General features: G+C 40.5%; 1 protein-coding gene across 15 annotated transcripts in view; it reads right to left on the minus strand.

Annotated features, from left to right (window-relative positions):
* The window catches only part of LOC125006854 (calcium-dependent secretion activator 1), a 140,194-nt gene that overhangs the window by 64,707 nt on the left and 61,246 nt on the right, over positions 1–14,241 (minus strand). For all 15 annotated transcript variants that reach the window (XM_047583309.1, XM_047583307.1, XM_047583308.1 and 12 more), the window contains exons 12-13: positions 8,911–9,047; positions 6,919–7,106 (exon numbers count right to left, since the gene is read on the minus strand). In XM_047583309.1, the coding sequence (XP_047439265.1) occupies positions 6,919–7,106; positions 8,911–9,047 (325 nt within the window). The remainder of the gene's footprint in view (positions 1–6,918; positions 7,107–8,910; positions 9,048–14,241) is intronic.

A 14,241-nucleotide genomic window follows, 5' to 3' on the forward strand; every position in this document is an offset into this window, starting at 1 on the left:
ATGCCTTATCAATCTGAACATTTTGTTTCTGGACACCAAGTTCACAAGGTGAACTTATATACACAGATTTATTTTTATTTTTTTCAGTGACATTGTTGAGTTGTTGCTGCATTTTCACATCAAATTCAAGTTTATGTTGATTACAAGTGAATTAGACCTGGTCCTTGCACTATTTTTAACCAGTAATGATAAATAAGGCAGACATGCGGGTGCAGATACTATATAATGTTATATTTATGGGAGATTAAAGGCAGGAAAACAAGTAATTAAAAAATAATTAGGCCTCGGTTTACTCATCTGTAAAAATGTTTTAAATGTGCTATTTAGTTGGAGAATTATTATTTTATTTATTTATTACCTATACTACCTCTGCAACAACATGTTAATATATAATCCCTTTAAATTGTGTTTATATTTGCACTTTAGTCACTTTACTATTGTCATCACGTTTACATCATTCAAAGACATTTATGGGATAGTTACTGCACTGGTACATTTTTTGTTACTTGTCTCGTACTTAAATTTCCCCCTGGGAACAAATAATGTTTTCTGAATCTGAATCTAAATGCAGGAGCTTGGAAAACATCTTTCACGTCACCTTTAATTTGTGCGTAAACTTTCTACCTTTGCATTTTCTTCCATCTACGTAGTTTTTATCTATCGTCTTCAGAACTTAACAACTTTATTCAGATTCTTTATTTATCCCAACAGGGTAATTCGTTGGCAGCTTTTCCACACTAAACACACTCAAATTCTATTTTATAGTTCCTATTCTATATTTACACTATTTATATATCTCAGGTCTGTACATTATACCAAGAGCTGCTGAACAGAATTTCGTTGTGCCTTGCATAATGACAATAAAGATTCTTGATTCTTGATTCTTGATAAACAAACAAGCCAAGGGAAGAATAAATAAATAATCATCAGTGCTCATTAAGATCAGTAGTAAAAACTCCAATAAATAACTAAAAATACAATGGACCAACAGAATAAATAATAAGAGATCTGGTTGGCTGATTATTGATTTTGTTTTCTGAGACACATCATGCCCAAAATCTTCTGCAATTCTTGTTTCAGTTCAGTTGTGAAGAGATGAACACTATTTAATTTGGATAAACACAAGCCTTAGCTTAAATAAATGCAGATGTTCACCTCACTCATTCCTCACAAAAACGGAGCAAACATTCATCCCATTCAGACTTCAAACTCTCAGATTAAAGAAAATAAAAAAAAATACAAACATTTATCTGTACTCTGCAATGCATCCACATAAACACTATTTGAAAATGTAAAATTATTTATATTATAAGCCTGTCTCATGTTATTCCTAATACCTACAACATGCCTCAATTACAGCTTTACAAGGGTATGTTTGTAGCCCATGTATTTATCATTTGTGACATAGCAGGGTCTGGGTGGATTCTGAGCAGAGTGCATGTGACAGAAGAAGAGCTGGACTGGTGGCCATGACAGCATGAGAGATGCAGGAGACATGACACTCTCCATTCTTCCCCCCCTGTTTGACATGTCATTTCAGCGGGGCAGTGACACTGCTTGTGTGCACGGGTTTGGGAGGAGGGGGGGGCATCTCAAATATAGTTTCTATTTCCTTGCTGCAGTACACCACGAGCGCGGTGTTTGATTTCAATTTGCTCGGCATCACTTATTATCTCATCCAGACTTGGTGTTTGTGCAGACATGAGCAGACGCTCTGTGTGCGTCGCAGCCACCTGTAGGCCTCTGCTGCTGGAGAGCATGGTGGAGGGAGAGGAAGAGGCGGCTGCAGGGTGTACAGGAAATTATGTTTAGTTTAACTGATAAGACCATAGACAGTATAAATATAGACTTCCTTACACATTATATTATCTACCTAACATGACAGGAACTGTGACTTTGAAAAAATATATAGATAAATTTGACGAGTATTTTCCTGTTTTAGTTTGACCCATCTACTAACATGGAGGACCTATACTGCAGCCAGACACCAGGGGGAGCTCTACTTGGTTCGGCTTCACTTTTGAGGAGCAGTTCCTCCTCCATCTTTATTTACAGTCTATGGGTAAGATTTAAACCCATAAACCCAAGTATGCACTGTCCTAAAATTGCAACAGAGCGAACAAAATGAACACGGTATAAAGTGAATGGTCTTAAGTGACCAAAATAGTAGCACTGCAGCGATAGATTACTTTTTGTCAATCAATTAATCTGTTAATTTTTTTTTTAATAAACTGACTTATCTAACGTTTTTATTTTTTAAAGAATGCGTTAATCGTAGCTAAAAGTTGCTAACACACATAAAATGGAACATTCACTGAAATTCACGTAGGTTAATTCTAGCGGCTTCATGCGCAGCAACAATCTGTTTGCAACTTGCGAATGCGCTGGAAAGTAGCGGACATGCTAAGAGATGACTACGGTGGCCGGGAGGTGCAAACTAACATCCAGGTAAACGAGACATAAATGTAATATTTCCACACTGACACACTTTATTTAAACAAAAAAATATTAATTACTAACTATTAAGGCAAAACATCACTGGATCGCCGTCCATCTTGTGTCACCATGAACTTCCATCACTTCCGGTTCAACCCCGGAGTTGGTACGTTCCACTTCCGTTCTCATAACGTAACCTCAATGTTTTCTTCAAGGCTTGAAACGTCATTATTTCAAACTAGCAAATCAAGCGTTCCTCATGATCAGAGGATTTTAAGGGCACGACAACATGCATGACTGAAACGAAAATGGGAAATAATTCTATTTAGCTATTTTTTACAGTGAAAAATAAGTAAATAAAATCAAATAAATTTGTAATGAGTCCATGAGGGCTCTGATTTCTTTTTTTTTCCTTTTTTCCAGCCCCGTTTTATTTCTTGGCAGCTTCCTCATGTTTTCTTGACCTGACGACCTCACAGCTCCAATAACGGCAACAAGCAAATGAGCCATCAGTGACAGACAGGCCAGATCAAGCCAGCAACACGTTCACATGTGGTTTTCAACTTAGCCACATCAAGTCCTAAAGGTAGTGTTATACTGCATCGCTCTAAAAATTACACTTATAATATAGCAGCAGACTGCAAACCTCAACTAGTTATTTCCAGAGTCTCCAAATTTAATATTCTACTACTAGACAATACATAATAAACTGCAAAAAATATGAATATATGTCACTAAAATTGTCCAAAAATCTCTATAGTTTCAAATATTTGACTGAAAAAAAAAAGAACATTTAATGGGACGTAACTAATTGGAAACACGTAATAATCTAGTTTAGTTCAAATTTAGAAATTAAATAAACAGATTTCATGCATTTATTTAAAAGGCTTTATTACAGAAGGACTCCGTGATTTGCTGGACACCAGTCAAATCTTGACACTTAAGCAGGCAACCAAGCTAGTGGCTCCAACTTGGTGCGCCAACACCTCCAGGCCAGGAGGCTATTAGGAGGAGGAGGCAGGGGTGGGGGTGGTGTGTGTGTGTGCGTGTGTGTTCGGCCTGGCTGAGTGAGGTGTGTGCATGGGGGCAGCACGCAGAAGCATCGGTAGTGGTGGAGACATTCGGCCATCACACATGACAACCTGTCAACCCGTCATGCCTCGACCTCCAGGCGCGACTGCTGGACTGCAGCGCAGGTCTCTGCTTGATGCGCGTGGATATATATGTGTAGGCCTCATTATTTTGGGATTCTATGGAAAGTAAAATCTTGCTTGGTTAATTATATAAGTTGCGCAGGGATGTGTGTCGATTGAACGGTTCCTCCGACCGCCAGGAACCGCGTCGCTAATCCGTCGCTAGCGTTTGTTAAATTAAATATTTTTTAAAGCTCAGGAGATTTTAATTAAACTTCTTTTCTGGTTGTATCTGTCTTCTATTTGCGTCTCCTTCTTTGTGTCTTTCTCTTTTCTCTCAGAGCGCTCCTGGAGCTCTTGGATCTGTCCATGCTGATCAAAAAAGGCCTCAGTCCTCCATCAGCGTTTGTCAGCAGGACAGACGGAAGGAAGGAAGGAAGGATGGATGGATGGATGGATGGATGGATGGAGGGAGGATGGGGTTAGCTGGAGCGATGGTGGGGGAGGTGGAGGTGGGTGGGGAGCACTGACAGACAGTCCTCACTGACCTCTGCCCTTAGCACTGGAGTGGCCCTCGTCTATCTTTGTTACACGTCATCTGCAGATGGCAGACTGTGATGTTGACAGATGTGATGTCTGAGCACATCACAGTAGATTAGTCAAGGGGTAAATAGTGCAACTTAGATAACAGGGTACATACTGGTATAGGAAGCACATGACTTGTGTGTCGCAGAAGAAAGAACCTTCAGGAAGTGACACCATTTGATCTCTGACTGAAAGCTAGTTTAATACCACGGCTGTAACAAAAAAAAAACAAAAAAGACTTTGTACGTAGGGACACTTTCACTTTGAGTTGTAATCCGTTATTATCAGTTATCGCAAGATATTTTAGGACCATCCCCAAAGCACGGACGACGCAAGTAGCTACTCAAAGAGCCAGAACTTCACGGTTTGTTCACTGTGTCCTAGTGACACCATCGATTTCCTTTCTGATCCGATACGGAGTAAAATTCAGGCTGGTATCGGCGATACCGGTCCGACACTTGTGTAAATACACACTAATGTGTCTGGTGAATCTAAACCTTCATAAATAATACAAGACATCAGATTGATTTATTGGTTTATTTTAAACTCTGAAGTATATTGAGGTAGTGGACACATTTACTAAATAGTCGAGCTAATACAACAATAGAAAAACCAAACAGAGACACAATCATACTAAAATATTGTTTCAAACACTAAAAAAAAAAAAGTAAATTGATGTGTTGCCACAACTCAATAGTTTAGTTACTTTCCTACATTAGCTAGAGGGACTGAAGTATCGAAAGTATCGATATTTTGATTTGAGAATCCATTTTAGAGCATAAAACCTGGTATCGGAAGTTATCAATATTTCAGTATCGATCCACACATCACTACACCTGGATAAAAAGGGCCAAAGCCAGAAGTGCAACATTTACAACATTAAATGGTCTGAAACGGCAGAGAGAAGTCATGCCTGGTCGACTTTATAGAAGACTTTGTAGAAGAAGAGAAGCGAGGAGTCCAGTGGGTCACTGCAGCAAACCAGCTTCACTAAAGATGAATCCCATTCTACTGTGACATGTCAGTCCTGAAATACAACAAAAGTTCTACTGCAATGTGCACTCATCTGAAAAGCTATGTGCTAACGTTAGCAGAGGTGTCTACGACGTTGACGTGGGCTACGACCGACAGTAGTTTGTGTTCAAGCTCATGTAAACTTGCTTCTTTTGTGTGAAACGCTACAATTCGGGTCAAGAATATGGATTTCATTGTTGCAAAGCATTATTTTCTAGTGGGTTTTTACAGGGATGTCAAGTTTTGAATTAAAAGATAAACTTGTCATGAGCATTTAAAAGCAAATATCCTGTCTAGTTCCTAGACTGTAATAAGCTAGTAACAACATAAAATAATAATAATAAAATAAATGATGAAGTAATTACCAGATCACAGACTTAAACTTCCAGTTCTTCTTTCAGACATTTTTGTGGACGGCCTGGTTACGCTCACATTTCACCTAGCAACAAATACTATTTTCTAATTGGCTATAATTGACTGGTCGCTGACTGAAGCAGAGCAGAGCGTGACAAACGTCATGTGTGGTGTCAGAGCGTGTGAACTTATTGAAATGTGTGAGCCCTGGTTTTTATGTGTGACATGATCGACTAGTCAACATCAACTCGACTTTCACCTCATGCTAGTCGGCTGAAAACCAAACCTCGTTCAAGGACTAGTCATAAGGACTCATTGCTTAAAGAAAGTCAAGTCAGCTAAACTGAACACATGTGAGTGGAACGATTACCAGAGGCAGGGCACTAGTGCAGGAAACAGATCAGAAGACAAATCATGAGCAGTAGAGAGCTTCCAAAATGTGACTGATGCAGTTTTAAATAAGACGAATATTATACGTAGATTAATAAAAGAGCTACTGCCTTTGATTATATTTATTTATCTGACGTTCTTTGTATTATGAGCCAGTTTTGTGTTGTGCAATTCATATGCACTGTACTGTACTGTACTGTATGTACATGGAGTATTTTTGTTAACTCATATTTATTTATTTGAAATGTTTGGGCCACTACTGGGATTATATGTAACTGCTATGAATTAACATTTACTTCCACAAAGGATCCTCACTTTTCAGATTCCCGTTACAAGTTATTAAGATTCTGTCAAGATTACTGAATACGTTTTGACTCACACGGTGCAAATGTGATTATTAATTTTCTTCTAAAAGAGCGCACCTGTTGGAAATAAGTCAGCAGTATGAAGCATTCTCGTAAATTCTGCAGAGCTGCATCCTGATTGGTCTGTTAGCCTCCCGTGACCGTGCACACGTAACTCACCTTTTTGTTGCTGACAAAACTGTGGCTCTGAAGTCCCTTTTCTTCAAAAACTCAATGATTCTGAGTTCTCTCTTAGCAGTTTGGACATGGAGCTCGGGGGCAGAGGGGAACAGGGCCCGTTCGAGCTCTGCCTTAGATACGGGCCATCGCAACAGCTCAGACACGCGCTGTCTGGTTACGGGTGTGTGAAAGTGCAGTGATTCGGGGACAGCGGAAGAGGAAAGGTCGTTTTGTGAAAGCGAATTAGGTAAAGAGGTTACACAAGGGCAAAAAAAAAAGACAAAAGAAAGAATAAAGTCAGCATGCAAACAACATGAACGTGAAAACTAAAAGACGTACAAGAGGAGACAAGTCAGACTCTTAAACTATAAAAACAAAAAAAATGGAATGGAAAATTAAGTTCAAATCATTTTAGCATCCGGGAGCAGTTTGTACCCGTGGGGAAAACGAAGCACGCTGTCACAAAGCATTTGGATTTTTACCTGTTTCCATGGACGTGGGAGGCGCAGAAGGCAAAGCTGTAGTGCAGCAGAGTGGGGTCGATCATGGCTCCATTCTCCGCTCTCTCCAGCAGATCACTCAGGTAACATAAATGCCGATGGCATCCTCGAACGCCGTAGCGAGCGCAGTACTCGTCCAAGACAAACACCTGACCGGGACTGAACCAGCCCTGAGGATAAAACATGTGAACACACACGCATGACTCCTCTGCACACTACTGGTGTATTTCTTAATAACCACATGTAGAGGGAATTAAATTAAATGTATGCATGTTACCATCAACAACCAGCATGTGTGTAGTCTGAGATAAAGGAAAAAATTATTAGGATAATCAATCACTTTGGTTAATTTCTTGTGCTCAATTAAGAAAAGTTACTGTTTCCTTATTGCTCCCAGTATATTTAATGTTTTCTTAGGGTGATACGACCAAAAATATATATCATGGTATTTTTCAAAATTCTCACGGTATCGTGTTTTTTTTTTTTCCTGCACGTGTCTACAACATTTTCTACTGGTTGAGAGAGATATTAATGCAGTAGACTGACTAAGGATGGACTATTTTACTGTGATGATGAGTAAATATTGTAGAATAATCCCACACTAGTAGTGAAACCGGTTTGCACGGCCCCGTGTTAATGCTGCCTGCTGATGTGGAAACCTGGGGACATGTTATCACGATGAACTGAAGAAACAGGGATAATTACAGTTTAATTTATTTTTACATATTTGTTCAGATTAAAACATATTTAAACTGTGTCTCTCTAAAATGTCTCTAATGTCATTAGTAGCGCAACCGGCTACCGTAATGATTGTAGCCTACGAGCAACATTTTTTTCTCATTCATAAAAAGCTAAAATTGGGGACACTTTTGAGGACAGCTTTAGCCGGGGGACAGGTCATCCAAAACAAGGACTGTCCCCAGAAATCGTGGACGTCTGGTCACCCTAAAAAAAAAAAAAAAAACCCCAACCACCGACATGACACTTTTTTTTTTGGTTTTCTTGTTCTGCTGCTTCATTTTTCAGACCTTTCCATCTTCACCACACAGTGACACAGTCGCAACATGTGTGTTTAGAAGCGCTACACTGAAAATAGTCCGGTCAGAAACAGTGTGTCTCTGCGCAGCTTTATGAACGCTGTGTAATCAAATACACCAGTATGTTAAAAATTCATGTTATAATGGAAAAAAATACAGGTATTCAGTGTGAGCCCAGACATAGTTTTTCTCTTGCTTTTCATGGCATCAGTGGAGCAGAATGTTCTGTATAGTTCATAGACTAGAAGTCGTCCTTTATTCTCTAGTCCATCTGTCCATCTCCATTACTTATTTTGCTCTTATAAATAGACCAACTATTCAATCAGGTGGAAAAACTGTTTTGCAAATTTCTTACGAATAATTTCTTATTAAATGTTCATGAGTCTTTAGCATGAATTTATCAACTGTCATGTTTATAGCCAGTGTGTAATTTGCACAATAGAGAATTGTGTTTTTTTTTATTATCATTATTATTATTATTATTTATTTCCTCTAGCCTGTCCTTCTCTGGAGTGCAGACTTTCCCAAATATGTAAATTTAAAAGTTTGACCAGGGAATAATTCAGTTCATTTCATTCATTCATCTTCTGTAGCTGCTTGTCCTCTGGGGTCCCAGCCGTCAATGGGCGAGAGGCGGGGTGCACCCTGGACAGGTCTCCAGTCTATCTCAGGACTCACACAGAGAGAGAGACAACCATTCACACTCAATGAACCTAACGATGTCTTTGGAGGGTGGGAGGAAGCCAGAGTATCTGGAGAACAAGCGAACTCCACGTCCATGCCGTCTTTTTAGCCTTTTTTACCATCATAACGTATAATCATGAACTGACTTTGACTTTGAAGATCAGGGGTAGGACTAAAAATGTCCTAACTAAAAAACGTTTAAGAAAGGCCAACATTCATAGACATAACAGATGCACTTAAAGCGTTTTCTTACCAGGCAGGAGTACGAGTCATTGAGTCGGTGGTCCAGGGTGAGGCGCTGCACCAGCTCAAACAGCGAGGCGTGGTCAAAGTTACAAGGGTTAGCTGAAATAAACTCATCCATGCCGTGTTTTTGGGCTCGATCCGCATCTGTTTCCACAAGTTTACCAATGCAATAAGGAGACAGAGAGAGAGAAAGAAGAGGGAAAGAAGGGAAATATCAGAGGAATGTAAGTTTGAGTGTGACGATAAATGTGATTAAAACCAGTTAGATGATGTACTGCAATAAATTAGCCTGATAGTATTAGTAAAAAATAAACAGAGGTGGGTATATATTTGGTAAAAATGTTCCAAAATGTCAGTTTTTGAAGTTAATTATTTAGTTAATTAATCATTTATTAGGTCGTGTGTCCAGCACGGCCTCCGTTCATGAGGTTCGCCCATTTTGACTAATCAGGAAGGGTTGAGGTGGACGTTTCCAGGCAGATATCAGATCTGAGTGTGATTTGGGCGGGTATTTATTCAAACATATCTATCCTATCCTATCCTACAGCGGGTTGTCCAAGAGCCAATTTAATTCATTATTTTGAATCTCAAGGCGTCTTTTTAGGTTCAAGACTTTGCTGTAAATACGTTATTTGAGAATGAGCATGATATATCCTGTGTATCTACATGTAGACACTGGGGAGACGATGTAAACAAGTTGCAAAACCAAGTCAGAGTTTGTGAGTACCTGAATGAATTTTCAAATGCTGGGCAACCCTAGCATTTTACTTACAGGACGTAGCCATGAACATAAAAGTTAACCTTACCCTGGGGTACTTTAGTTATGAAGGAGACACATTTAACCATTGCTTATGATTCTGCAGCCTCCAGAATATTCTACATTTCTTCATAAAAAGTCAAGGCAGCCGGTTTCCATAAAAGTCCAGGGAGTGGACAAAGAGAACTCTTTGTTCACTTTATCCTGACAAATCTCTCATTTAAACCTTTTGGTCTCATCCGTCCACAAAACATTTTCCCAATAGTCTTGTTCACATGGCGTTCGGCGAAATACAGATGGGCAGAAATGTTCTTTCTGTTGAGCAGTGGCTTTGTCCATCACACCATGGTTGTTCAGTGTTCTCCTGATGGCGGATTCATGACCATTTCCATTAGCCAATGTGAGAGAGGCCTTTAGCTGCTTACAAGTTCCCCCGGGCTCCTTTGTGACCTCTCAGACTATTATGCAGTGATCTTTAGTGGTCGGCCACTCCTGTGGAGGGTAACAGTCGTCTTAAATCTCTTGCATTTCTTCACAATACGTCCAACTGTGGATTTGTTGATTCCAAACTCTTTAACCTTTTCTTTTTTTTAAGCTTTTTAAGCATAATGATCAACAACAACTGTTTTTTTCTGGCCTGATCAGACTGTGAAAAAGGCACTAAACAACACCTTAGAAGTGGACTTACTTTTGGCTCATATTCCAGTGTATGAAGTATAATATTTCTTTTTTATTTGTTTGTTCCCTTCATCTCCTTTCGGGACATTCATGTTCATGTTGATTACTACTACAAATACAATTGCATAAACAATAGCAATGAATGGCAGAAACAAAATACGATCAAGGCAACACTTTGGTTGGAAATTCTCATAATTTATGTATTATTAATGTCTCAATGTCTTGTCTTGGAAGTCTTTTTTCGGATTTGAAGGTGCAGTGCAGTGAAATTCTAAAACATCATTAAACGGGATACTGCACTGCTAACAGGTCAATTATATGTCAGCCACGCGCTTAAACCCTGCAACTCTAAAGGAATTTAAGGTCCGGAAGGATTCTACCTAAAGTCCCCAGCTGTTCCACTAAAGCTATTCTTTCACCCCAATTCCTGATGCCTCTTCACTGCAGTGGATGTGGCCCCCAACCCCCCAGTGAGGCACTTAATTACAGTGGGGGAAATAAGTATTTGATCCCCTGCTGAATTTGTAAGTTTACCCACTTCCATAGAAATGATCAGACTCTGGTTTTTATGGTTGTTTACTGGTTATGGGTATAGACAGAATATCAGTCGAAAATGCATAAAAAACACACAATCTAAAAGTTATAAATTGTTATGTATTTTATTAAGGGAAATAAGTATTTGATCCCCAAGCACAACACAAGTCAGTACTTTGTAGAGAAACCTTTGTTGGCAAGCACAGCAATGAGACGTTTCTTGTAGTTGGTCACCAGGTTTGCACACAGCGCAGGAGGGATTTTGGCCCATTCATCTTTACAGACAGTCTCTAAATCCTTCAAGTTTCTTGGCTGCCTCTTGGAAACTCAGAGCTTCAGCTCCCTCCACAGGTTTTCGATCGGGTTAAGGTCTGGAGACTGACTAGGCCACTCCATGACCTTAATATGCTTCTTCTTGAGCCACTCCTTTGTTGTCCTGGCAGTATGTTTTGGGTCATTGTCATGTTGGAAAACCCACCCATGAGGCATCTTCAGTGTTCTTGCTGAGGAAAGAAGGTTTTTGTCCAAGATGTTACAGTACATGGCTGCATTCATTGGCCCCATAATGCGGTGAAGTTGCCCTGTACCCTTTGCTGAAAAACAGCCCCAAAACATGATGTTTCCACCTCCATGCTTAACCGTGGGTATGGTGTTCTTTGGGTCATACTCATGTTTTTTCATCCTCCAAACACGGCGGGTCGAGTTAATGCCAAATAGCTCAACTTTGGTTTCGTCAGACCACAGCACTTTCTCCCAAGCCTTCTCTGAGTCATTTAGATGTTCACTGGCAAACTTAAGGCGGGCCTGTACATGTGCCTTCTTGAGCAGGGGGACCTTGCGGGCACTGCAAGAGTTCAATCCATAACAGCGCAGTGTGTTGCCAACTGTTTTCTTGGTGATGGAGGTCCCAACTGCTTCCAGATCATTAACAAGCTCCTGCCGTGTTGTTTTAGGCTGCTCCCTCACCTTTCTCATCATCATCCTCACTCCATGAGGCGAGATTTTGCGGGGAGCTCCAGACCGAGGACAGTTGATGGTCCTTTTATGGGTCTTCCACTTGCGAATAATGGCACCAATAGTTGTCACCTTCTCACCAAGCCTTTTGCTGATGGTTTTGTAACCTATACCAGCCTTGTGCAGGTCTACAATCTTGTCCCTGACATCTTTTGACAGCTCTTTGGTCTTGCCCATGGTGCTGTAGAAGTTGGAATGTAAGAAACTGATTCTTAGAGCAGGTGTGCTTTATATACATGACGAGTTAAGATCAGGAGTATTGGTAATTAGTTGACTGAGCACAGCTGTGTGCCACATGCGCACCAGCCAATCTGTAGGAGCCTGAATTCTAAGTGTATTGTTGGGGATCAAATACTTATTTCCCTTAATAAAATACATAACAATTTATAACTTTTAGATTGTGTGTTTTTTATGCATTTTCGATTGATATTCTGTCTATACCCATAACCAGTAAACAACCATAAAAACCAGAGTCTGATCATTTCTATGGAAGTGGGGAAACTTACAAATTCAGCAGGGGATCAAATACTTATTTCCCCCACTGTAGCTGTAATCCTGAATTTCTCAGAGGGATGTGGTAGCTCAACATTAGCCTTAACCGTAAACAAAAGAGAGGTTTGTTTGTGTTTTATTTTTGAATGAATGAGACAAAACTTTGCTGACTCAAGAGCCCTGCTGTTTAGCTGGAGGTCTATAATGTGACTTGGCATGTATAGTGTGCTGACGCTTCCAAAGGAATATGTTAAATGTAACCCAGGCCCCGTTCAGACCCCACATTAACATCCATCCTGGGGAATCTGGATACAAGTGACCGGCATAAAGTACAGGTGTAAACAGGACACATTAATGCAAACATGTGCACTAAAAGATGGTCCCTTGAAATCATCAGATTGACCAGGACGGATGTTAATGCATGGACAAGGCTCCAGGCCACCTTCACCTGTACATTAGTCTGGTCACTTGTGATTGGTTTCCTCTGGATAGTTGTTCATGCTAAGATATGAACAGGGGCCTGAGGCACCAAACTAAATTAGTTTATGAAAAGTTCTTGGTATAGAGTTTGAGGGATAAAGATGGAGCAGAGAACTTTTGGTTTTGCTCTCATGTCATGGATGGGTTAGTTACAAGTCTTCTGTGTCACAGCACCAATGACTAACAGAACCTTGTGCATGATCCAACAAATTTCATAGTGTCTAACCCTAATCCTGATCCCTAAACCTAACCCTAACCCTAACCCTAATCCCTTACCCCGAAACTCTAACCCTCCATTATACTACTTCATCATCTACAAATTGTTGTTTGTCCTCACAAACAATATCGGTTCAACCTCCAACAGGAAAATCGTGGAGAAAGGCTTCCTTAGTGGGCAACTGATAACACTGTAAAAAGGGAAATGAAGGGATCTGTCAAACGCAGGAAAGTGAGACGAGTGAGAATCGTCACACACAAAACATATCAAGAACACAAGCAGTGTGTTTCCCAAATTAGAAACCAACAGTGCTTTTTCTGATGGCGGTAAAGCTGCGGTATTGGAGTCCAATCGATTTTAGCTATAAAACCGTCTAAACCGCATAGAATTCTTTGATCCTGAATCCACACTGGACACGGAGTCCGTCCCGTCAGCCAGGAAAGCCCTGGGATGGTTGAGAATGGAGGTTATCCTGAGCTACACGGCAATCAAGAGATTTGTCAGCCAGCGTCCTCTTCACTGCCCATCGAAGGCACCCCAGCTGTCAGTCAACAAACAAAACAAAGACCGAGATGCTGGGAGCTGATTGTGTCCCCTCAACAAGTCCCCACACCCTCCCCCCAAAAATCTAAAAAGGTGACATTGTGGTGCCCCTTTGGTCTGTAGCTGGTGGCCTGTCAGGTCTGTTTGATGTGAGTGAGTGGGAGTGCAGGCGGGAGGGCTGGACAGTAACATGGAGTGACATTAGTCACCCCCGTCCGTCTGGGCTGGGGATTGATGGCTGCTATTCAATTATAGATCTAGAGGAGATGAACTGGGAGGCAGCGGACACTGGTCATGGTTGTGGTGGTCAAAAGCATTTGGGGCTATTTAGCATGTGGCTTCTTTTGTGGACTGACCATAAAACACATGTGAACACAACTAGATTCTTCAGTCACCGTTCTCAACTGGACTTTCCCATATCATAGAGTATCATAGCAATCAATGTGTAGGAGCCAGCTCAGTAACTGGTGGTGAAAATAGACAGGGAGGGGCTTCCCGAGACTAATGAAATGCTAATTGAACGCCTTGTACTGCATTGTTTTCGGGATGTGGAATTAACTTGAAGGATTACATGCGAGGGTTTTGATGTATACCATCAAGTACCAATTACCAGGGGTCAACAG

Source organism: Mugil cephalus, chromosome 4, assembly GCF_022458985.1.
Source record: "Mugil cephalus isolate CIBA_MC_2020 chromosome 4, CIBA_Mcephalus_1.1, whole genome shotgun sequence".
Classification (NCBI taxonomy): domain Eukaryota; kingdom Metazoa; phylum Chordata; class Actinopteri; order Mugiliformes; family Mugilidae; genus Mugil; species Mugil cephalus.